Source organism: Aedes albopictus, chromosome 2 (genome assembly GCF_035046485.1).
Source record: "Aedes albopictus strain Foshan chromosome 2, AalbF5, whole genome shotgun sequence".
NCBI lineage: Eukaryota > Metazoa > Arthropoda > Insecta > Diptera > Culicidae > Aedes > Aedes albopictus.
This window is the reverse complement of record NC_085137.1, coordinates 9,377,552-9,400,708: the sequence shown is the minus strand read 5'-3', so window position 1 is coordinate 9,400,708 and position 23,157 is coordinate 9,377,552. Positions and strand designations below refer to the sequence as shown.

General features: G+C 41.6%; 1 protein-coding gene across 2 annotated transcripts in view; it reads left to right on the top strand.

The window, feature by feature from the left end:
- Positions 1-23,157, top strand: part of LOC109398287 (UDP-glycosyltransferase UGT5) — a 46,424-nt gene that overhangs the window by 9,917 nt on the left and 13,350 nt on the right. The window contains exons 2-3 of one of the 2 annotated variants that reach the window (XM_029864308.2): positions 16,306-16,599; positions 21,949-22,741. In XM_029864308.2, coding sequence (XP_029720168.2) covers positions 16,342-16,599; positions 21,949-22,741 — 1,051 coding nt within the window. In that variant the 5' untranslated portion in view covers positions 16,306-16,341. The remainder of the gene's footprint in view (positions 1-16,305; positions 16,600-21,948; positions 22,742-23,157) is intronic. The other variant, XM_029864310.2, reaches the window with a different exon arrangement.

Genomic DNA, 23,157 nt, shown 5'->3' with positions numbered 1-23,157 from the left:
AAAATTGCACATGGTCAAAAAACTTGGGGGCTCACCCTGCAAATGATAGCTAAGGGTGTTAGAAACAAACTTTTGTATGACGGCAACTTTCAAAAATGACGTTTAGAGGTCGCCCCGGCGAGATTTTTGAAAAACGGCCATTTTTCGTAATAAATTTCATACAAATATTTTTTACCGTACAAAAATTGGCAATACCCACTATTTTTATATTTTTTACAGCTTGATATGGATCCAAACTTCTTGGAAAAAATAATTAACGACATGTTTTGCAGGTAACTTCTTGATACTGAATTTTTGAATTTACTAAAATTTGTCATTTTTTTATATACTTTGCATTTTACCCATCATAAAAAGTATCTGAACCTAATGCTAATTTGAAACAATTTCCATAAAAAGATAGGAAATTTTATGAGGAAAAACTTTGCCGAAGACAGCATGGCGTTTTTTCTATCCGTTTTACAGTTATTCACAATTTACTATTTGGTGAAATTTGAATTTTTAGGTATTTTTCTAAAAATTGCACAAAAGAACTGCCCAAAAGCGCCTACAAAGTAAAAAATCACATGTGCTCAACAAGTTTTTGTCTTGATTGTGTTATGGAATTATGGTGACATCATTATTTGATTTTTATTTTTTGTTATTCAATTCCTTCATGTGGAAATTAACTAGCAAAGATTTCTTAAAAAGCTAGTTCTCTTGACAAGCTTCGTACAGTCTATTGATTTTTTAAAGATATTCTCTACAAAATGTTGAGCCATATTTTCGCGTTTATCTTACTTTCCTGTCGATATTCTCAATTATTTTTCTTCATGAAGACGTATGAGTCCTGGACCAGTGAAACAGCCCAGGAAACAGTGGCAAAGTGAATAAAGGCGAATACGTTGATCCATGCCAAATTCAAATCGCGATTACGAACATCTTACGTAAGAATACCAATTTTTAGATACTAAGTTCCAATTCAAGACATTCTGAAAAGCAAGGTATGTCTTTTTTTACATCTACTGATTTGAACTATCTTATCAACACCGAAAATAAGATACACCGAGGCAAATTGAAACGAGTGGGATGAGATGAACCAGTGAGTTAACGTAATGTTATCCAAGGTTAGAACAATTTGATTACCATAACACATACACGGCATACAAAAAGACAAGGTAGGCTATTATTGCTAAACAACAGTTTTGGACGTAGACAAGTGACGTCATTTTTATCGTCCTATCTGTTGATCAAAATGATAGGGACTACTAGAACGTTTTATTCATGTCTTTGAACGATTTGAGCAACATCATTGAAAAACAAGATCGACATTTTTTGCGGAATGTATCACCTTCTAAATGATATAGAAAATGTGCCGTGCGTTTGAATGTGTATTATGCTCGTATAAACCATTGTCAGTACATAACCGTTATAAATGCCATGGCCTACTGAGGCATCTCAAAATGGTACCTAATGATAAAGTTTCTCGCTAGTATGCGCCTTTCTAGATCAAAGAAAATGGATTTGTCAACGGAAAGAAAAAATCAATGAATGATGCTACCATAATTCCTGAACACAATGAAGACAAAAAACTAGTTGAGCATGCGTAATTTTTTACTTTGTATGTGTTTTTGGGCAGTTCTTTTGTGATTTTTTTTTTAAATACCTAAAAATCCAGATTTCACCAAATAGTAAATCGTGAATAACTCTAAAACGGATAGAAAAAAACGCCATGCTGTCTTCGGCAAAGTTTTTCCTCATAAAATTTCCTATCTTTTAATGGAAATTGTTTCAAATTAGCATTAGGTTCAGATACTTTTTATGATGGGTAAAATGCAAAGTATATAAAAAAATGACAAATTTTAGTAAATTCAAAAATTCAGTATCAAAAAGTTACCTGCAAAACATGTCGTTAATTATTTTTCCCATGAAGTTTGGATCCATATCAAGCTGTAAAAAATATAAAAATAGTGGGTATTGCCAATTTTTGTACGGTAAAATATATTTGTATGAAATTTATTACGAAAAATGGCCATTTTTCAAAAATCTCGCCGGGGCGACCTCTAAACGTCATTTTTGAAAGTTGCCGTCATACAAAAGTTTGTTTCTAACACCCTTAGCTATCATTTGCAGGGTGAGCCCCCAAGCTTTTCGACCATGTGCAAATTTTGGGACAACCTAGTATACATATCAAAATGTTGTGTAAAAATGTCATTCAATTTGATCCAGCCGTTACAAAAATATAGGTATTTGTTTAGGTGGTCAAATTTTGTCAAATTTTGTTAAGTCAAGACAAATTTTGGTCACACAATTTTTTTTTCATAACTTTAGACTGCGTACACCAAAACAGCTGATTTGTGGATCAGTAATGGTACATTATATGTAGCTTGTACCATAAAATGTTCATCAAAATCGGTCTAGTATTTGCGGAGATATTGTTGAACCCTGAGATCTGCAATTTTAAAATTTTGTGCAAAGAGTATTCACAAATAAGAACACATTTTTACTGTTTTATTTATAGAGCCAGAGATACTTAACCGATTTCAATGAAAATTTTTCTGTATGTGAAGTATGCATATCAAATTGTTGTGTAAAAATTTCATTCAATTTGATCCAGCCGTTACAAAGTTATATTTGCTTAAGTGGCACCCGGTCAGTTTTTTTTCATATTTAAACTGCTACAACTTTGAAAGTATTCATACAAAATGGCTCAAAATTTTACTAAGAACATATTTTCATAATAGTATTATACTGTAAAATTTTGATAAAAATCTAAGCAGTATTGGTAGTTCTATAATCAAAATTGTGCTTTACTGACCTTAAATTTTCGAAAATTTACTATGGAGCGCCTTTGCACAAAATTTTAAAAAGGTAGGTCGTTGGTTTTATCTATATATCAACCAATACTTAATCGATTTTGATAAAAAGTTTATGGTATAAGCTACATATAATGAAGCATTACTGGTCCAAAAATCAGCTGTTTCGGTGTACGCAGTCTCAAGTTATGAAAAAAAAAAAATGTGTGACCAAATTTTGACCGCGTCACCCTTTATGAAAAGTTAAACCGGTTTGAACTTTTTTTGTGAGAGAAAAAAAAGTTGCCTATCCCAAACATTCTGGCCTCCCCCTGTCAATTCACGTAGTAATTCAAGGAGGAATTATTGAAGAAATTTCAAGAATCTCTTATATCTCTCAGAGACGAGTCGGGTAGTGGCACGAACTCCGGGATGGGATACACTATGCAGCTTCTCCATGATTCTCCGCCGAAATTCGTGTGGGACGAATGGACGGATGGCTTCTGTAGAGATGTCGCAGTATATCGGTGTGGAGGCTAGAGGTGATTTCAGTCGCTTCAGCTTGACGGTTGTGTTGGTTGGTGGGTTCTCCAAAAATTTCTGCAGCTCGGGATCGGTCTTCTGCAACTCAGCCATTCGGTCGTAGTCGATTGCCTCGGTGGTGGTAATGGTGTTGATACGACTCAGCATGTCGGCGACTTTATTTGCTTCGCCCGATACATGCCGAATGTCGGTGCAGTACTCACTGATGTAGCTGAGTCTGCGCTGTTGTGTTGGAGTTGCTTTGTCGGGTCGTTGCTGGAAAGCGGTGGTGAGGGGCTTGTGATCTGTATAGATACAGAAATCTCGAGCCTGCAGAATATCACGAAAGTGCTTGACTGCTTCGTACATAGCGATTAGCTCCCTATCGTACGTGCTAGCCTTTTGTTGGCTCTCGCTCAATTTTCTGGAAAAGAAAGCAAGTGGTTGAGGGCCTTTGTTCGTGATCTGGTGTAGGACGGCTCCGATGCACGTGTTAGAAGCGTCGACGTCTAGGGCGAGCTTCGCTTCGGGAGACGGGTGAGCAAGCAGAGTAGCGTTCGCCAAATCCTGCATGCATCGCTCGAATGCTTCATTCGTGGCTTCGCTCCATTCGAGTGCTGTGGTGTCGTTGCGGACATTTCCACCGATCATCGCCTGCAGAATCTGTTGGTTTGCTGCAGCTCGTGGGATGAAGCGTCGGTAGAAATTTATCGTGCCGAGGAACCTCTTCAGCTGCTTGGCGTTTGTTGGCCTCGGGACATCCAGGATGGCTTGGACCTTGCTGCGCTTGGGCTTTATTCCGTCGGGAGTGACTTCGTGGCCCAGGAAATCAACTGATTCCTGACCAATCTGGCATTTTGCGGCGTTGATGACGAGGCCGTTTTGCCTCAACCGCTCGAAAACTATGCGGAGGTGCTCTTTGTGCTGCTCTACGTTGTCTGATGCAATGCAGAGATCGTCGATGTAGGGATAGACGAAGTCGAGGTCGCCCAGGATGGCGTGCAGGTGCCTTTGCAGTGTTTGACCTGCATTCCGGAGCCCAAAGGTCATATACTTAAACTCGAAGAGTCCGAAAGGGGTTGTGATGGCCGTCTTGGGGACATCTTCTGGGGCTACTGGGATTTGGTGGTACGCACGCTGCAAATCAATACAGGTGAAAATTTTCTTACCGTGCATGATGCTGGAGAAATCCTGTATGTGTGGCACGGGGTACCGGTCGGGAACAGTGATGGCATTCAGGTTCCGGTAGTCGCCACAAGGTCGCCACTTGCCGTTCGACTTCTTGACGAGGTGCAGCGGGCTGGCCCAGCTGCTTTTCGATGGCTGACAAATTCCTTGCTCCATTAGGAACTGGAACTCAGCTTTCGCTTCTTTCAGCTTGTCCACAGGTAACCGGCGGGGACGGCAGAACACGGGTGGGCCGGTGGTGATGATCTGGTGAACGGTGTTGGCTTTGGTCGGTTTGTGTTTCATATCGAGGACGGTGATGTCTCGATACTCGGCGAGGATTTCGGCGAACGGGGAATTCGCATCGTATGTGGTGATAGCTGGCTCGGTCGCTGCTCGGATATTTTCGATCTCCAACCGGGTGGTGTTATCGATCAACTTGTTTCTCCGCAGATCCACGAGAAGATCGAAATGCTTGAGAAAGTCAGCACCGATGATTGGAGATTTCACATCGGCGATGACAAATACCCACAGGAATGTTCTTCGCAAACCAAGATCGACGGTGATGCGTTTGGTACCGTAGGTCTGAATTGGAGTACCGTTTGCGGCGAAAAGTTGTTCGGAGGTTGTTGGCTTGAGGCGTTCCTTTGGTGTGGGTGGTACGACAGAGATGTCGGCGCCGGTGTCGATGAGGTACCGGTTCGAAGTTTTGAGGTCGTGGATGTGGATTCGCTGGACGTCCGCGGTTTGGTTCAGGCTGCTGGTGTTTTGGGTCGGGGTAGGTTCGCTAGGTGTTGCGGGGTCGACGACGGTGGTACTTGGAGCTAATTCTCTCTCGGGCGAGAGTACACCTCGATATTCCCGTCGAAAAAAATGCACTTGACGTTGGGGTTATCACTTCTGTTCTTCTCACACTTCCTAGCTTGGGCACCGTGTCGGTAGTGAAACCAACAGATCCAACGACGGCTTGACTTGCTTCTCGCTGGGGTCTCTTCTCGCCGGCCGGACGAACGATGGCGCGGACGGCTACGTTGTCGGTCGCGTCCACGGAAGTTGCTTGACAAGGCTTCATCCAGGCGTCTCGATAGTGCTTCGATGCGTTGTTCGAGGGACGACGTCGATGAGGTTTCGGGCTTCTGAACGGCTGCGATCTTCTCACGGGGTGCTTCCAAGATTTTATCCGCCACCTTCGCTTGCTCGTCGAGCGTCGCAGTTGGCCTGGCGGCGATAATAGAACGAGTGGTGTTGGGAAGGGCTCGCAACCAGAGGTTAGACAATACGCTGTCGGTGCAACCTACTCCGCCCAAGCGGCGCATCTCGGAAAGAAGAACGCTTGGTTTTTGGTCCCCTAAGGACATACCGGAGAGCAGGCTGGTCAATCGCTGCGTTTCTGACGGCTGGAAGTGCGCCATCACAGCTGCTTTGAGACGGTCGTACTTGTCGTTAGTGTTCGATGCGTTGCAGCTAGTGATCATTGTGTGCACAAATTTCGCGCGCGAACCGAGGGCAACGATTACGGCATTAAACTTGAACTTATCGTTCCGTATGGAATTTACACTAAATGCCGCCTCGAGACACATGAACCAGGTCTCAATGTCGTCCGGGTCGAAATCCGGGAAACTGATTTTGGCAATGACCGGTTGTTCTTTGGAGTCGACGTCATCTTCTTTCTTGGTTTTGCTCGCGACTCCAGAAAGTTCTTCGGTCGCCATTGCGATTTTCACACGCGAGTGATATCGGCACTGTGATTTCGCGATTTCACGGTATCGAAAAGAGTTTTTTTACGATCGCGGTTCGATCACTTTTAGACAAATCGCGGTTCGAATGATTTCGCGACGTCGGGGTCACCAGTTGTAGGGTCCGTGGTACCTACAAGATCGGAACGGATAGAAGACGTTCTTTCGGACGATAGCTAGACTATCGGGTTTGGTGGTCCATATGAAACTAAAACTATATTTACAATTTCGTGTGAGAGTTCAAGGGAAATGTACATATGTGTGTTACGTAACAGATATTCATAGTGTTGTGTTATATAATAATTCACGTTGATTTGTGTTAATATGACGTAATAGGCCAATGTGTCGGATACGCCACAATCTATTATTCGGCAATCCAGTAAGAGTAAACGCAATACCCGCACCTATTGTTTGCGTTTCCGCTAAATATTAGCATACTTGGCAACACTGCCGTAAAAATCAATCGAAAGATATTTTTACAGGGATTTTTATAAGGAGTTGGACCTTCGAATATAAAATAAAAATACTGAAGTCTGAGCTACCAGTTGCACGACGATGCGTAGTATCTAATATTATCTAATCCCAAAGGATATCATACTTTATATTTTATCATATTCCATATTTTCAGGTTCAGCTTCTGAAATTAGCTGTGGGTCATTGAATGTAGTTATATCGAAATTACATTTTCAGCACTGTTGCTTATAAATAAACTCATCAAATGTTTTCCTGAAATATATTTTACGTCGATGTTGCCAAATGTACCAAACCTAAATAAAAAAATACTTTTGGCTTGTTAATTAGATTTCATACTAATGTTCTAATAAAATTAAGATTTCTACAATAAATATTACATATTTGGCAGCACTTCTGTTCAGATAATGTTAAAATATATGAAATTTGTTTAGAATTGATGATCTCAATCTCAGATACATTTTTTTAGTTCAACAGGTTATGCTAGTCCATTACGATAGACTCATAATTAATGAACTGGCAACACTGTAACATTTTTTAATCCTTTTTATACTATTGCGCGCAAACCCCAAAATTTTATTCCCACCTTTGGGTTTCCGCGCCGAAGACCCAGCGCCAGATTCGGCGACAAAGAAAACTGACAGCAGTCGCCGGACAGTTGGCAATCCTGATATTTGACGGCGGCCGCCCGGTAGTCATGGGAGTGGATTGTTGTCACGCAAATAGATCTTTTCGCTAAAAATGCATGTGTATTGAGTTATTGTTGACAGATTTTCTGCAGTGTTAGTGTGAAATTCAGCGATTTTCTGTATCGCGTAAGCCTTCGCTGGAAGAAAACGTCATGTTGTTCAGCGAAGCAAGGAAAATTTTCAGTGAAAAAAGCAATATTTTTCAAATTTTCAAAAAACAAAACGACTTTGTATGGCATTGAACAATTTTTTTTGCGAAATTCGTAAACTGCACCTGATTTTATATGATACTTTATATGAAAAAAATGAATATTGTTTCTTAAAAACGCTATATCTCAGGAACGACGCAAATTACTTTGGGGAGTTAAGCTTTTTCGATAGAAAAACGTCTGATAAACACGATGGAATCAAAATTTTTAAAATCAAAATATACGTATTTTGAGAAAAATCGATTTTTAGTTTTAAAATTGAAAAATATGATATCTGGCAACACTGTACCAAAAAAAATATATTTTTGCTGGATTCCCTGAATGATTCCCTTTAAAAAAGCCGAAGGTCAAAAATGTGTAGGTGCAATCGTTTCAATGATAAAAATAAAAGAAAGAGAGGATAATTTTCATATCGGCCAAAACGAGGGGTGCTGCCACGGGCCGAGGGGTGATCCGATCGGCACCAAAATTTGGATTTTTTCTTTTTCCATCTAAACAAATGTTTCAACCAAATTCGGTTCAAATACGTGATGGTCGGTCGCAAGTTTTCACATTTTCTCGGTCACTTCATATGGAATGACCCATATCTAATATCTTCATGAATACCACACGATATACAATAGGCAGTGGACGATCTCAGTAAATAATTGACAAAGTTCTCATAAAACATAAAACACTTTTTCTGTGATATGAATACTACTCGAAGTAAGAGGGAGTAAGGAAAGTAATGAAAGAATACGGTGGATAGATACGCAAACGAGCGATAAGAGAAATTGAACAGAAATTGAAATTAACAGAGGGCCATTAAAATAAAAAAATACGATGAACTACAAACCCACCAAGATTCATGACAATTGGAGTTGCACTATATGGATTTTGTATGGAGCTGCTGATTTTTTTTTTTAATTTTAATATTCATTATTTTTACACAAACACAGAAATATGTATAGCTTCTGCTACTTGTTTCTGTCATGGGATTAAACTGACACAGTCTTCCAGTTAAATGCTTTATTTGCACTTCTACGGTTAGTAAGGGGTTGTTCATAAACTACACAGACCATTTCTTTTATTATTTCTGACCCCCCTCACAACTTGTGATGAAATTTTGTACATTTTTACAATATGTTCAAAAATTTTAGGGAGTGTACACTTCGGCAAGACCCCTCTCCTACAAAAAGTCTGCGTTGTTTATGGCTGATTATGATTCAGATTTCTACTAGATCCTGATATACATAGATATCTAACTCAGTACTTTTTCTGTTTATCAATTTCATTACTTTGCCCTGGCTGATAAACGTTCAGTCTCCAACGTCAATATATCTCAACAAATGCAAACAGAATTCATAGTAAATAAGCACTTCTTCAAAGGTATCCACTAGGTATTCAAGAAACGGCGATCGCCATACCTTCAGTTTGCACAATCCATACCATTACCCAGCAGTTAGAGCCCAGCTGTTTTCCGCTCGCTGCACTTACTGCTGCACCATATGCACCCTGCCACCATGTGCTCATCGTGGCAGTGGCTTTGTCGCAGCTAAAAACAAAACGCTTACAACTGCTCGACTCTGAGACTCGATTACCTACGATGCCGGTTCCTAAGTATAGCAGGCCGATTCATTCGTACCGAAACACTAGTGATTCGCTAGTTAGGTAGGTATAGAGTAGTCGAAGAAGCATAAACGGAAAAGGTCAGTGCTAACATGTTCCATGTGCAATAGCCGTAAGTAGGTATTTACTTACCTAGGTTTGAACCGCGTATTGCGCGTACAATTATACCAATTGCGACAGTTAGCTGTGTAACGCTTCCTCGCCGTTTGACCGGTCGCTATTAAAGCACTAGTATTGACACCGCTTCAGATTTAAATTTCCGCCTGGAAGTTCGCGCTCTGTCGCAATGAGTGAATGAATCAATGAATATGGATGGAAGAAAATGGATCTGCGACGAGATTTGGACGGTGGAGATCAATTAGTGACATGAAGCTGGTAGTTACATAAATAGGTATTGGCGTGCGCAGAGAGCATACCATAGGACCATGATGTGCTAACTAAACTGCACTTCGAATATAAACCTGATTGTGAAAGTCTTAAACGTTGTCGGTTATACCTTTGAGCATAACCGAGCACTTGCTGTAGCATTGAACTACACCTATACCAACACCAGCCCTTTCAATCATCACACAAAAACGATCAATCTGATTCAGTTTTCGTGACTAAGAAAACATGTTTGGTGGAATACCCCCCATGCCCGGTTTCATGAGATGAATTTACTTCGTAATTGTTTTCATGTATAACTAGTTCAGGTAGAGCTAGATAGACCCTTGACATAAACAAGTATCAAGGATCAGAATATATAACGAGTCAGTCGTTTCCTGTTTGTTTATTATTACGGAAATATTTCGCGTCTTTTCGTCGTTCATTTTGGTTTATCGGAAGTTGGCTTGTCTAGGAGTTTTCGTTGTGAAATCAAAGGGCTTTCTCTAGCCAAATTTGCATATTTGTATTCACCATGCGAATTCAAAAGACTTACTCGTAGGTATCATAAGCTACACCAGATTAAATAATTCTCACATCTACCTATCATTTGTCCTGCTTAGAGAACCACAAGAATATGAATTATCATTGACGAATGGAAAGTCTGAAATGGGATGTGATAAGAGATTGTCCGAAGGTAGGAAGGTAAATGGTGATAAGGAAAATGTAGGTCAACCAAACGGTGACCATCACTAGCAAAAATATTGCATTTATGAACAGCTGCTATCAACATTGAATATTTGAACGGATTACTTTAAATGGTGGCTACCTAGAGGAGGGCATAAAGGATAATGGACTGTCATACAAGAATGCTCAAATAGCCACTGCAACGTCAAAGCAGTGAATGATCGAGCGAAAACACGAGGAGCCAAAGCTGCAGTGCATTCACCTGCTTGAAATAGTAGCGTAGATAGAGGTTGCGGAGAATGCGATCCACACCTTGCCTCCAAATTCAGAGGATCACCGAATGAAGAAAGATTACTTTATATACTTAAAAAAGGGCTGCAAAACGGTGTGTCGAAAAGGAGAGCGTCCAACATAGCTCTGGTTCTCGCAAGTTCCTACCTCATGCTTCCACGGGTCAAGCGATGACGAAGACCACCAGCTAAGAGTTGTGTGCTTAGCTGGTAGTGTAGTCTGGGCACTGTTGTCCTTCTGACTTCAGCTAGAATGAGAGGGTACGTCTCGAGCGTCTGTTCACCAAGGAGGTGCGGCTCAAACAGCGTCTGTTCTGGCATCTAGAGCGGCTGAGTATGAAATGCTCCTCCACCGGAAGCTATACCTAAGGTGGCAGCCCCACCACGGTGGATAGGAGACCTTAGCCAACAACAACTACTGTTTCCGAAACTGTAAAAAAACCATTACAAAAACCGAAAAAGAATGACTACGAACTGATTCAACGGCAACGACTTTAAGCGCGAAACAACGGGCAAGGATTGGAACTTGGAATGTATTAACCCTAGCCCAGCAGGGTAAACTGGCACAACTAGCCAATGAGGCATGCCGTATGAAGCTTGAGATCCTAGGACTGAGCGAAGTCCGTTGGCCGAACTTTGGAGAACACAGATTGGCGTCGGGTCAAATTCTGCTATACTCTGGCCTACGAGGTGAACACGCTCCTCGCCACCGTGGAGTTGGTTTCCTGCTCACGCCCACGTAGCGCTCATGAAGTGGGAACCTATTAATGAGAGGATAATTGAAGCCAGATTTACAACACGGGTTAGAAACCTTACCATGAATCAATGTTAGGCGCCAACCGATGCTGCCGAATTGCAACACAAAGAGAACTTTTACAGTCAACTGAATGCTATCGTGGACAAGATTTCGAAAGGAGATGTCAAGATCCTCATGGGCGACTTCAACGCGAAGGTTGGTTTTGACAACTCGGACTATGAGCACGTCATGTTTGCAGAGCTTTATTGTGGCAACAATGACATGGTGATTGGGGGATCGCTCTTTCCTCATCGACCAGTGCACAAAGTGACATGGGTTTCCCGTGATGGCGTCACGGAAAAACCAATCAACCACGTCTGCATCAGCCGAAAATGGAGACGGAGCCTTCTTGATGTTCGCAACAAACGTAGCGCCGACATTGCGTCCGACCATCATCTCCTAATAGACGAGATCCGACTGCGCATTGCTAGGATTCATCGGCAGGAGGAGAACATCGGGCGCCGGTTCAACACACGCCGACTGGAAGACGCTGCGGTGAAAAGGTCCTTCGTCGAGGAGCTAGAGAACCGTGCTGCGAATATTCCAACAGGTGGAAGCGTAGAAGATCAATGGAGCGCCATCAAGAACGCCTTCATCGCCACTGGCCACTTGGGTGAGCTACGCACCCGGAGAAAGCAGTGGATCCCAGATGATATCTGGAGGAAGATAGAGGAGCAAAGGAAAGCCAAAGCCGCGATAGAGCGGGCGAAAACTCGAGGAGCCAAAGCCGTAGCCCGTCAGAGCAATTCGGCTCTCGAGAAGGAAGTGCAACGTTCATGTAGACGGGACAAAAGAGCGTGAGTGGACTCCCTAGCCGACGAAGGCGAGTAAGCCGCAAACACCGGCGACATCCGTCTTCTCTACGATGTCTCACGTCGCCTTAGTGGGACTAAGATGAATGCTACGATGCCCGTGAAAGACACGTCTGGACAGTTACTGATCGACCCGGTTGACCAGTTGAAACGCTGGTTCGAGCACTTTGGAAACCTTTTTCAAGTGTCGGTCACGCCATCAACACCTCAGCATGATCCGCCAAGGGTTCGACGCAGTACCTGTGTCAATACCGAAGCTCCATCAGTACAGGAGATAGAAACAGCCATCCGTAGCATGAAATCGAATAGGGCCCCAGTAGTGACTGCTGCTCTCGACGAACTGGCTGCTCTCCTAACTCAACGGCGCTCAAGAAGGCGAGGGCTGCTTTAGCGAGTTTAAGAAATGTATGGAAAAACAATTAGATTAGTCGACGCACTAAAATCCGAATTTTCAACTCGAACGTGAAATCTGTGCTTCTGTACGCCAGTGAAACTTGGTGTGTATCAGTGGAGAAAACTCAACGGCTGCTGCTGCAGGCCTTCATTAAGAGATGCCTGTGGTATATAATTCATCCATGGTGGCCTGACAATTGGATCTCCAACGTGGAGCTCCATCGTCGATTACATCAAAGCCGATAGCGACAGAAATTCGGGAGCGAAAGAGGAGGTGGGTCGGCCACACTCCACACTCTACGCAGGGGCGGAAACGTATGTAAGCAAGTGTTAGATTGGACCCAGCCAACCACGTATCGTAAATCATTGTGTGAAAAAAATCGTATATTTTCATATATTGAATCAGAATTGTATAATAATATGTATATTTGTTGACAATGATTGCGAAAAATCGCATTTCATGCCAAATTAAATTTCAATTGCGATTTTGTTTCATATAGTCGTCTCCGATCATAAAAGGTGCGAGATACTATCGGTAGGATCGCACAGAATCGGATAGAATCTTGAAAAAAACATACATTCTTAGTGTCAAGCTGCAAGTTCGCTAGCATCGTATATATGATTTCTTTAAATCGTGGAAATCGTCGCTTCACATCGTATATGAATCTGCCAAATCGAGCTTGCTACCTAAAGGTATGATCAAAATCGGTGAAATCGTATACAACTATAACAATGTTGTATATTGATCGTTTGCGTCACATTTGCGTCGTATACGAAGTGAATGAAATCGTAGAAATCGTATATTCATTTTTACAGTCGCCCTTTTAATAGTCGAATCTTAATTTCGGAAATCGTAAATGGTTTTGTTTACATATTTGTATGATGGAGAAAAAGAAAAAAATAGCATTCATCACAAATGTGTATTTTTGTTGTTGTTGTTGACACATTTCAACCATAATATATAATAATTTCAACCAATAATTTCAACCTATATTCATTATAGGTTTTCATACTAGCAGATGACTAGCAGATTATTGTAAGTGATGTATAGATTCCAACAACGATGTGAATTCCGGGCCTCTTGCACGGCACCACTTTTGGTGCCACTCATTGCACAACAATAACGCTCCCACCACAAGTCTCGCACCGTATCATGCTAATTTTTATTCGTTTCATGCCATTCATTTTGAACTCTCTATTTTCAACTTGGCGATATAGCCAATAGAGATAACGCGCAGTTCTCAATCAAAGGACCTAAGTTCGTTTCCCACTGAACACCATTTGCATTTTTTTTTATTTGAAAATCTTGAGTCGTATATTGGTATTCCCAATCGTAATAATATCATGCATAATCGTATATTTAGACGGATAAAATCGGCGAAATCGTAGATTTTTTTCCGGAAAACGTAAATTATGTTGAATGGAATCGCAGTAATCGTATATATGATTCGATATGGCCTCCACTTTAGTATGTATATGCCTGTTTCGTGCATTGAATACGATTTCTTTGGTGCTATATATGTGTGACTATTTCAGTTGCAATTTCGATATAGCAACCAAATTGCTGGCTGGGGAACCCAGCAGGACGTCGAAGCAGAGGCAGACCCAGAGGCTCAGGGCAGCGCAGCATCTACAACAAAATCAAGCAAGTCGACAGAAATTTGACCTGGCCACAGATCAAGGCGATGGCGGGCAATCACCCAGGATGGAGATTGTTGGGTAGATGTTTCGGACTTCGATAAAGAATTGCAGGCTTGACAGTTTTTTGCAACTTGCCGAACCACGGTGCGAAGGTTCGGCACATGAAAGCGTTGACGAATTTCATTATGGACCGTCTCGTGCTTCGCATGCAGGTAGCGACGATGGTACCAGTTGATCAGGAGCAAAGTCAGAGGATGGCGTCTAGGTAAGATAATCGGGAACGTAGGTTAAATACGCTGCCGATCATATACGACTGTCCTTGTGCATTACTCCCTGGTGGTCGATGTATGGAGAGAGCTTGTAGACCGGGCTGGTCTTCTCGATGAGTTTCCTGGATTTTCCGTTGCTCTGGTACAGAATCGCCATTTCATCGAACGCCATTTCACGAACGCAAGTGGAGAAGCGTTCGCTGCAGCAGCCTATTTTCGGACAGCGGTGAGTGACACGGTGTTTTGCACATTGGTGATGGCCAAAGCAAAGGTAGCTCCACTAAAATCATTGTCGGTTCCACACTTGGAGCTTATGGGTGCACTGCTGGGAGCAAGATTATCAAAATCAGTTTGCGAATACCACACGATTCCGATTAGTCGCCGAGTTCTATGGACAGATTTTTCGGCAACATTGCGTGGATCCAATCACAACACTGCAGGTATCGACAGTTCGTGGCATTTCGAGTAGGAGAGATCCTGAACAAAACGGAGGCAACAGAATGGAGATGGGTCCCCAAGCAACATAACGTAGCCGATGAGGCCACCAAGTGGGGGGAGAGGACCATCCACAGACGTCGAATCCCGCTGGTTTCGAGGGCCGAGTTTCCTATATCTTCCGGAAACGGAGTGGCCGAAGAAATCGTCATTAGGTCCATTCGTTACGGACGAAGAGCTTCGACCATGTCCGGTTCACCAAGAGGCGGTTGGTGGCTCCACCGAGGAAGCAATTTGTTGGGGAAACTTCTCCAGACGGTAACGCCTTCTGAGGGCAATGGGCTACGTACACCGTACACATGCGAATTACGAGATGGTCCACAATGAAGTTCGTCAACGCTTTCATGTGCCGAACCTTCGCACCGTGGTTCGGCAAGTTGCAAAAAACTGTCAAGCCTGCAAGAATTCAAGTATTGGTACTATAGTCGCGTACATAATTATGTTAAGGAGTGCATTTGTTAAGCGGAGTTTCTGTAGTATACAATAAATGATGGATGAGTGTATGATTTACTACATTTTTGTTTGAATTGTTTGTAAATTAATTTACAATTGAAACATAAAGTAAACCACCATCAGTTGAGGTAAAATGAGTTAACGATTTATGAGGATGTCACAACTCCGTCACAAAACCATTCAAGCACATCTATCGACTAAGTAAGTCGTGCCTGTTTGTTGTTTACGTATAGGTCAGCAAAACTCATCATGAATGAACAAATCCGGTAAATTTCCGAGATTAAATGCTTGAATCACTTCGAAGCTGACCGTCATAGTACCTGTTATTCGAAATTGCAATGACTTAGCAATACTTTGTTATATGTCGTGTGTAATCTGCCACTGTTTTACGACTTGAAAGTCATCATGTCGCACCATTAAGCGTTCGCTAATTTGCTTCTGAAACGACCGAAATTATCTAACACTAAATCATTACTGGGGTACTGATCTCACCCAATTCAAACAGTATTGCTTATTTGTCTGTTTTCTGTTTATGGTTCAAACCATATTAGACTGGCAATCTCCCAGGGCTATAAGAACGTAAACGAAACCGAAACTTCATGAAGGCATAACAGCATGAAAAGGGAGAAGCAAAGACCTTGAGTTAGACGTGTGCGCAAATTGCCTCCACACTGTCTAAGAGAGTTTCCATTCGGAGAGGAATACGACTCTTGAATAACAATCAGCTGACGACCGCCAACCAATCCATCCAATTGCGTTCAGCTGAGATTGAATCGTTTCTTGTGGTGCTGTTCTGCTTAAGCTCTCTTGACTTATCTCTGAAGATTTAGATCCAGCTGCGATCTCCACGAAAGGTGTCGTGTATCAGCAAAACGAGTTTTGTTTAAAAAATCAGCTGAAATTTAAAACCTCATTTCATTATGCATGCAACAGGTAGGTTGGATGAAGTGAGTCGACGCCGTCGCCAGGATGAAACCGTTGGCTGTGATATTGGCGCTTCTGAGCCTCCTAGCGTGTGAACCGGCCTGGTCGTACAAAATTCTGGGACTATTCCCCCATCCGGGCGCCAGTCATTTTCACTTTTTCGAGCCAGTCCTGAAGGGGTTAGCTGCGGTGGGCCACGAGGTGACTGTCGTAAGCCACTTCCCGAAAGATGACCCTCCGCCGAACTATGTCGATATACCGCTGGAAGGAATGAAGCTGCTGTCGGATTCGGTCAGCTTCGAGGTGAGTAATTTGATAACACGGAATAAGTAAGAAATTTGATCACTGAATGACTGACTGACCACAACTGATAGAGACATGAGGAAAGAACTAACATAATAAACCAACTGAAGTGATGGAGAACAAGATTGTTGACATTTGGTTTAATTTGATTGAATACATTTGAAATTCGGACAAAATCGACAAACACAAAAATAGAAAATGTAGATCTAGAGTGAATAGCAGAAGTAGTATGAAACGAGCTCACCAAAATTTCTTAAAACTGCGTTTTTAATGCACTTTCAAATGTGCGAAAAAGAAAACGGTTAAGACGACAACAATGCAAGTTATCATAACTCAAACACCTTGATTCTGATTTTTTCTAAATAAAATAAAAATTAAGAAATGCGGAGACATCAGGTCAATTTAAGGTGGACTAATATAAGGTTTAAATTACAACCTACACTTACAAGGGCGTAGGCAGCTTTTTGGTCAGGGGGGGGGGGGGGGTCCAAGCACCCTTGGCAAATTTATACCTACCTACTAGTTTTTATAACTTAACGCAACACGATGAAATTGAATATAATAATATTACACTCTAAAATAGGGTGGGGCGGGGCAAGATGGGTCACCATAACTTTGTAAATACAAATCGTATTGGTTTGTATTCGTCCGCTACTCTTTAATACACTAGTTAGCTATGCTAAAAGGCGATAAAAAGTTCATTACATACAAAATATGATGTTAAACGAGCAGTTTTAAAAAGTGATCAATTTGGCGCCGTGAAAAAAGTGCGGGGCAAGATGGGTCACCTTTTAAGTAATTCACATTTTCTCAACGAAAAACGTCAAAATATGAGATTTGTTCCGCATTCATATATGCTCCATATCCATACTGAGTAAACAAGAGCTACTAGTAAACATTTTATAAATTTATTTGGAATATAAAAAACTTTACGATTTGAGTGGTCCTAAGGCGACTTGAAAATCGATGTTTTCACTAAAAAATTATCATAATTTTATGTTATAATTTTGAGCGTTCATTGATTGATTGATTGATTGAAGTCATTTATGAGATGGTCTTGTAATAAAAAATAATTAACTTTTGAATGCTCCAACAATAAATTGAAGGTGACCCATCTTGCCCCGCGGCCGTTTATATGGAGATTATATGGTAGCTAAAAACCATTTTATTTTTTATTTCCAATAAGAGTGAATAATTATTTTTCAATCAATGCTCCAAACTTTTGTATATTCATGCTGGTCATCTAACAAAATTATTAACATCAACAAAACATGAGTAATGCGCCCAAAAATGGCACTGACCCATCTTGCCCCGCCCCACCCTATTTAACCCTTCAGCACTCCCGATGTTGTATTTTGAATAATACGTTGAAAATAGCTCGCCTGTTCTACACAAGTTAACGTGGTGCTGTTAGCGGTGGACAGTTTCTGGAAGATTTAGAATTTTAGGATTACTCGGGCATTGTTTCTTCTGGACCTAAGATTTTTTTGGTGATATCTACAAAACATTCGTAAGAAATTAAAGCTGAGCTCTTTTGGAAATTACCAACTCTTTTGAGGACTAATCCAGAAGTTTCTTTTTGATTGCCTTAAACAAGATATTCCAATAGAACATAATGAAACCCCGGCCGAAGATTTTTTGTTTTCAAAATGTCTGCATAATGTCTTCCATGACTAACTGGAGTTCTTTCAGTAATTTGTACATATACATATACATATGTGAATTGTACACTGTGGTGCATAATTGATCGGACAAACGCCGATTTTCATACAAAATGGCCAAGTTTGAGATGCTGTAACTATAGTTTGCTTTGGTGGATTGAGCTCAATTTTTGACACAAAACTACGAATATGCTGAATTTTGTGTATACAAAGTATAAAATGTTTTCCTTCACAGGTTTGGGCGTGGCAAGGCGTTGAAAATATTGCAAAAGTGATCGGACAGCGGCACGCGTGTAAATCAAAGGGGTACCGCTGTCCGATCACTTTTGCAATATTTTCAACGCCGTGCCACGCCCAGACCTGTGAACGAAAACATGTTATACTTTGTATACACAAAATTCAGCATATTCGTAGTTCCGTGTCAAAAATTGAGCTCAATCCACCAAAGCAAACCATAGTTACAGCACCTCAAACATGGCGATTTTGTATGAAAATCAGCGTTTGTCCGATCAATTATGCACCACAGTGTATATGCTTATTGGCAATCTTGGAATGTCCTGGACCTCTATTCCTTTAAGAATAAGCCTTCAGTTGAATTGTTCCGAGTATATCCTTGTCGAAATCTCCCTAAAGATTGTTTTATATACTCATATACTGCAAATACTCATCTCAGAGCATAATCCTATAAAAATATCAATTGACGTATTCCCGGGAGGATCCTTGGAAATATTTTTTAAAATATTCTCATAAAAGCCTTTAAACTATCACTGAAGAAAACCCTCGAGTTATTCCTGTGAGAATTCCTGGAAGAAATGCCTAGAGAAATTCTTGAAGAATTTTGCTGCAGGTATTTTCGGAGAACTCTCAAATAATGGACTTTTTGAAAAGATCCTGGCATTCATTCAAAAATAACTGTCTGGAGGAATTTAAGAAGGAATTTATAGAAAAACTATGAAGAATTCCGAAATAGTCTTTCCTGGATGAATCCCTGGAGAAATATCTGAAAACACTCTTAGCATGTAAGAATCACTGGAGGACTTATTGTCTCGCTTATTGTAGGAATTGCTAATGGCATCCCTTAGTAAACTTCTGAAGAAACTGCTGAAGGGGATCTTGAAAGAATTCCTGGATAATTTCCTGATTCCTGTGTGCATCCTTTTTAAATTATCTTCAAATTCCTCCAAAATTTCTTGAAATAATTAAAAACAATCATCAGGTAATCCTGGAAACATTCTTGGGTACATCCCAAAAACAAATGATTGAAGGATTTTTGAAATTTCATAAGGAACTCTTTAATGAATTTTTGAGGAGAAATTGAGAGGAATGTATGAAGAAATCATTTCAGGTATTCCTGGAGCAATCCCTGGAAGAATTCCCGGAGGAATTCCTGGATAAATTCTTGGATGAGACCCGGTAGGAATTCCTGGAAGAATTTCTGGAGAAATCTCCAGAGGAATTTTTGGAGAAATTTATGAAAAAAAAAATCAAGATGGTATCCCTAGAAAGAAAGAAATCTCTTGAGGAATTCCTAGAGTAAATCTCAGAGGAATTTCTGAAGAAATCTTTGGAGGAGTTCTTAGAGAAATTCCTGAAGGAATTCCTGGAGGAATCCCTGAAGTAATTTCTAGAAAAATATCTTGAGAGAATCCTGAAGGAATGCCTGGAGGAACTTCTGAACGAATTTCTGGTGTAATCCCTGGAAAAATTCATGGAGCAATTCTTGGATGAGCTCCAGCAGGAATTCCTGGAGAATTTCCTGGTGAAATTCTTGGATAAATTCTTGGAGCAATCCCTGGAAGAATTCCTGGAGAAATCTTCAGAGGAATTCTGGGAGGAATTCCTTGAGAAATTTCTGGAACAATCACTTGAGTAGTTTCAGAAGAAATTCCTAGAAGAATCCATGGAGGAATTTCTGGAGGATTTCCTGAAGGAATCTCCGAAGAATTTTCTGGAGGAATCTCTAGTAAAATCCTGTAAAATCCCTGGAGAAATTTGTGGAGATCTCAGGAGGAATCCCTGGAGGAATTCATGGAGAAAAGCTTGGAAGAATCCCTGAAAAAATCTCTGAAGAAATCCCTAGAGGATTTCCTGGAGAAATTCTTGGAGAAATTGCTAACATAATTTCTGAAAGATGTCCAGCAGCAATTCCAGGAAATTTCCTGGTGGAATTTTTGAAGATGGAGGAGGAGGAGGAGGAGGAGGAGGAGGAGGAAGACGAGGAGGAGGAATCCCTGGAGGAATCTCTGAAGCGATTCCTGAAGGAATCTTTGGAAACAATCCTGCAAAAATCCTGAAGGTATTCCCGAAAAATTTCCTCGATGAATTTCTGAAGAAATTCCTAGAGGATTTCCTACAGAAGTTCCTGAAGAAGTTGATGACAAAATTTCTGAGGGTTGTTCAGATGCAATACCTGGATCAATTCCCGGAGAAATCAATGGAGGAGTTCCTGGAGAAATTCCTGGATAAAATCCTGGAGGAATGCCTGGAGGTATTCCTGTGGGAATTGCTGGAAGAATCCCTGAGGGAATTCCTGGAGGAATCAATTACTGGATGAATTTCTGGAGGATTCTCTAGGGTATCTCTTGGAGAAATTTCTGAAGCAATCCCTTGAGAATTCCTGGAGGATTTCTGGAGGAATTCCTGGAAAAATCCTCGAAGGAATTACTGAAAGAATCCCTGGAAATATTCATGGAGAAATCCCTGCAGAAGTTCCTGGAGCAATTTTGAGCGGAATTCCTGTTAGAATTCCTGGAGGAATCCTTTCAGCAACTCTTGGAGGAAATTCTGGAAGAATTCCTGGAGGAATCCCTGGAAAAATTTCAGAAGGTATTCCTAGAGAAAATCCTGGAATCTCTAGAGGCATTTCTGTAGGATTCCCTGGAGAGATTTTGAGAGGGATCCCTGCAGCAATTTCCAAAGGAATCCCTGGAGTAATTCATGGAGGAATCCCTTAAGGAATTCCTGGAGGAATCCCAGGAAGAATTCCTGAAGAAATCGCACATGGAATTCTTGGAGATATCTTGAAGGAATACTAAGATGAGTTCGTGGAGGAGCTCCTTGAGGAATCTCTGTTGCAGTTCCTGAAGGAATCCCTGCAGGAATTCCTGAAGAAACCCCATGCGGAATCCTGGAAGCAATTCCAAGAGGAACTCCTGAAGGAATGCTATAAAGAGTTCCTGGGAGAATCCTTGGAGGAATTTCCCTGGAGTTGTTCCTGAAAGAATCACAGAAGAAATTTTCGAGTGAATCTTTGGAGGAATTCTTGGAAGAATCCCAGGAAGAATTCCTGAAGAAATCACAGATGAAATTTTTGGAGAAATCGTGAAGGAATCCTAAGAGAAGTTCGTGGAGGAACTCATAGAGGAATCCCTGTAGCAGTTTCTGGAGGAATTCCTGAAGAAACCCCAGAAGAAATCTTGGACGCAATACCAAGGGGAATTCCTAAGGGAATCCCTATACATTTCCAGGAGGAAGTACTGGATTAATTCCTGGAGCAGTTCCTGAAAGAATTCCAAGTGGAACTCCTGAAGGAATTATGGACGAATTTTATTGTTGGAATCATTGGATGGACTCACACAATTTAAAATTCTATGATAAAATTGAAATGGTTTTCCTGGAGAAATGCCCAACTCTGGCTACGCCCATGTACACTTATGCTAAATCTCCTTCCATTTTTTTCGATTTCCAGCTATTCGAATACCGACCCGCCTTCTCCCACTTCATGGAATTCTTCATGCTGTACGATTGGGGTAAGCAAGCCTGTGATAATGCGCTCAACTCAGCCGCCATCAAGCAAATACTGGAATCCAAAGTCCAGTACGATCTGATACTGGTGGAACAATTCAACAACGACTGTATGCTCGGTGTGGCACACCTGTTGAATGCACCCTTCATTGGGCTCAGTAGTTGCCCGCTGATGCCGTGGCATTATGACCGAATTGGCAATCCAATTAACCCATCGTACATCCCAGCTCTGTTCATGGGCTATTCGGAGAAGATGAGCTTCTCGCAGCGAACGGCCAACTTCATCACCGCACAAACGTTCAAAGCCATGTACAGCTGGTTCAACGATAATGCCGCCAATGCGATGATCAAACAACGCTTCGGTGAAGGCTTGCCGGACATCAAGGACCTCCAGAAGCGAACCAGCATGATGTTCGTCAATCAGCACTACTCGCTCAGCGGTCCAAAGCCGTTGACTCCAGCTGTGGTCGAAATCGGAGGAGCGCACATTCAGGTGTTCAGAGAACTGGACGCAAAGCTGAAGCAACTGCTGGATACGGCCGACCACGGAGTGATCTACATCAGCTGGGGCTCGATGATCCGAGCGGAAACCCTTCCGGAGGACAAACGCAATGCGCTACTGAGTGCACTGGGCTCGTTTAAGCAACGAGTCATCTGGAAGTGGGAGAACGAAACTCTGCCAAATCAGCCGTCCAACGTGTACATTAGGAAGTGGCTACCACAGAAGGAAATCCTATGTAAGTACTATTGCACCTTTTAACAATTCTGCATTACTGTATCATGTGGTAGATTCTATGCCCAGAGAAGTCTTGAAACCATCTAACTCCAGAAAGACCATTGACCCAAGCACAGACATGTAGCTTTAGCCGTCTTCTGCATGGTCTCACTCACTGTCCACGCACGTTATCGCTGCTGACCTACATACCTGCATCTGCAGACATCACCAAACGAAACACTTCCGTTGCAAATGTACACATACGTACCTATCTATATACCAAAAATCAAATATTTTTCCACTTGTCACCACTGCTGATTGTCGGGCAGGACAGTAGCCAGACGAGCCATTATTGAGTGGCGCAAGCTATTTTGTTTTTGCTGTATCATCGCCAGACCCAAAATTAGATCACACGGTTTCCAAGCGTGGGACTTATTG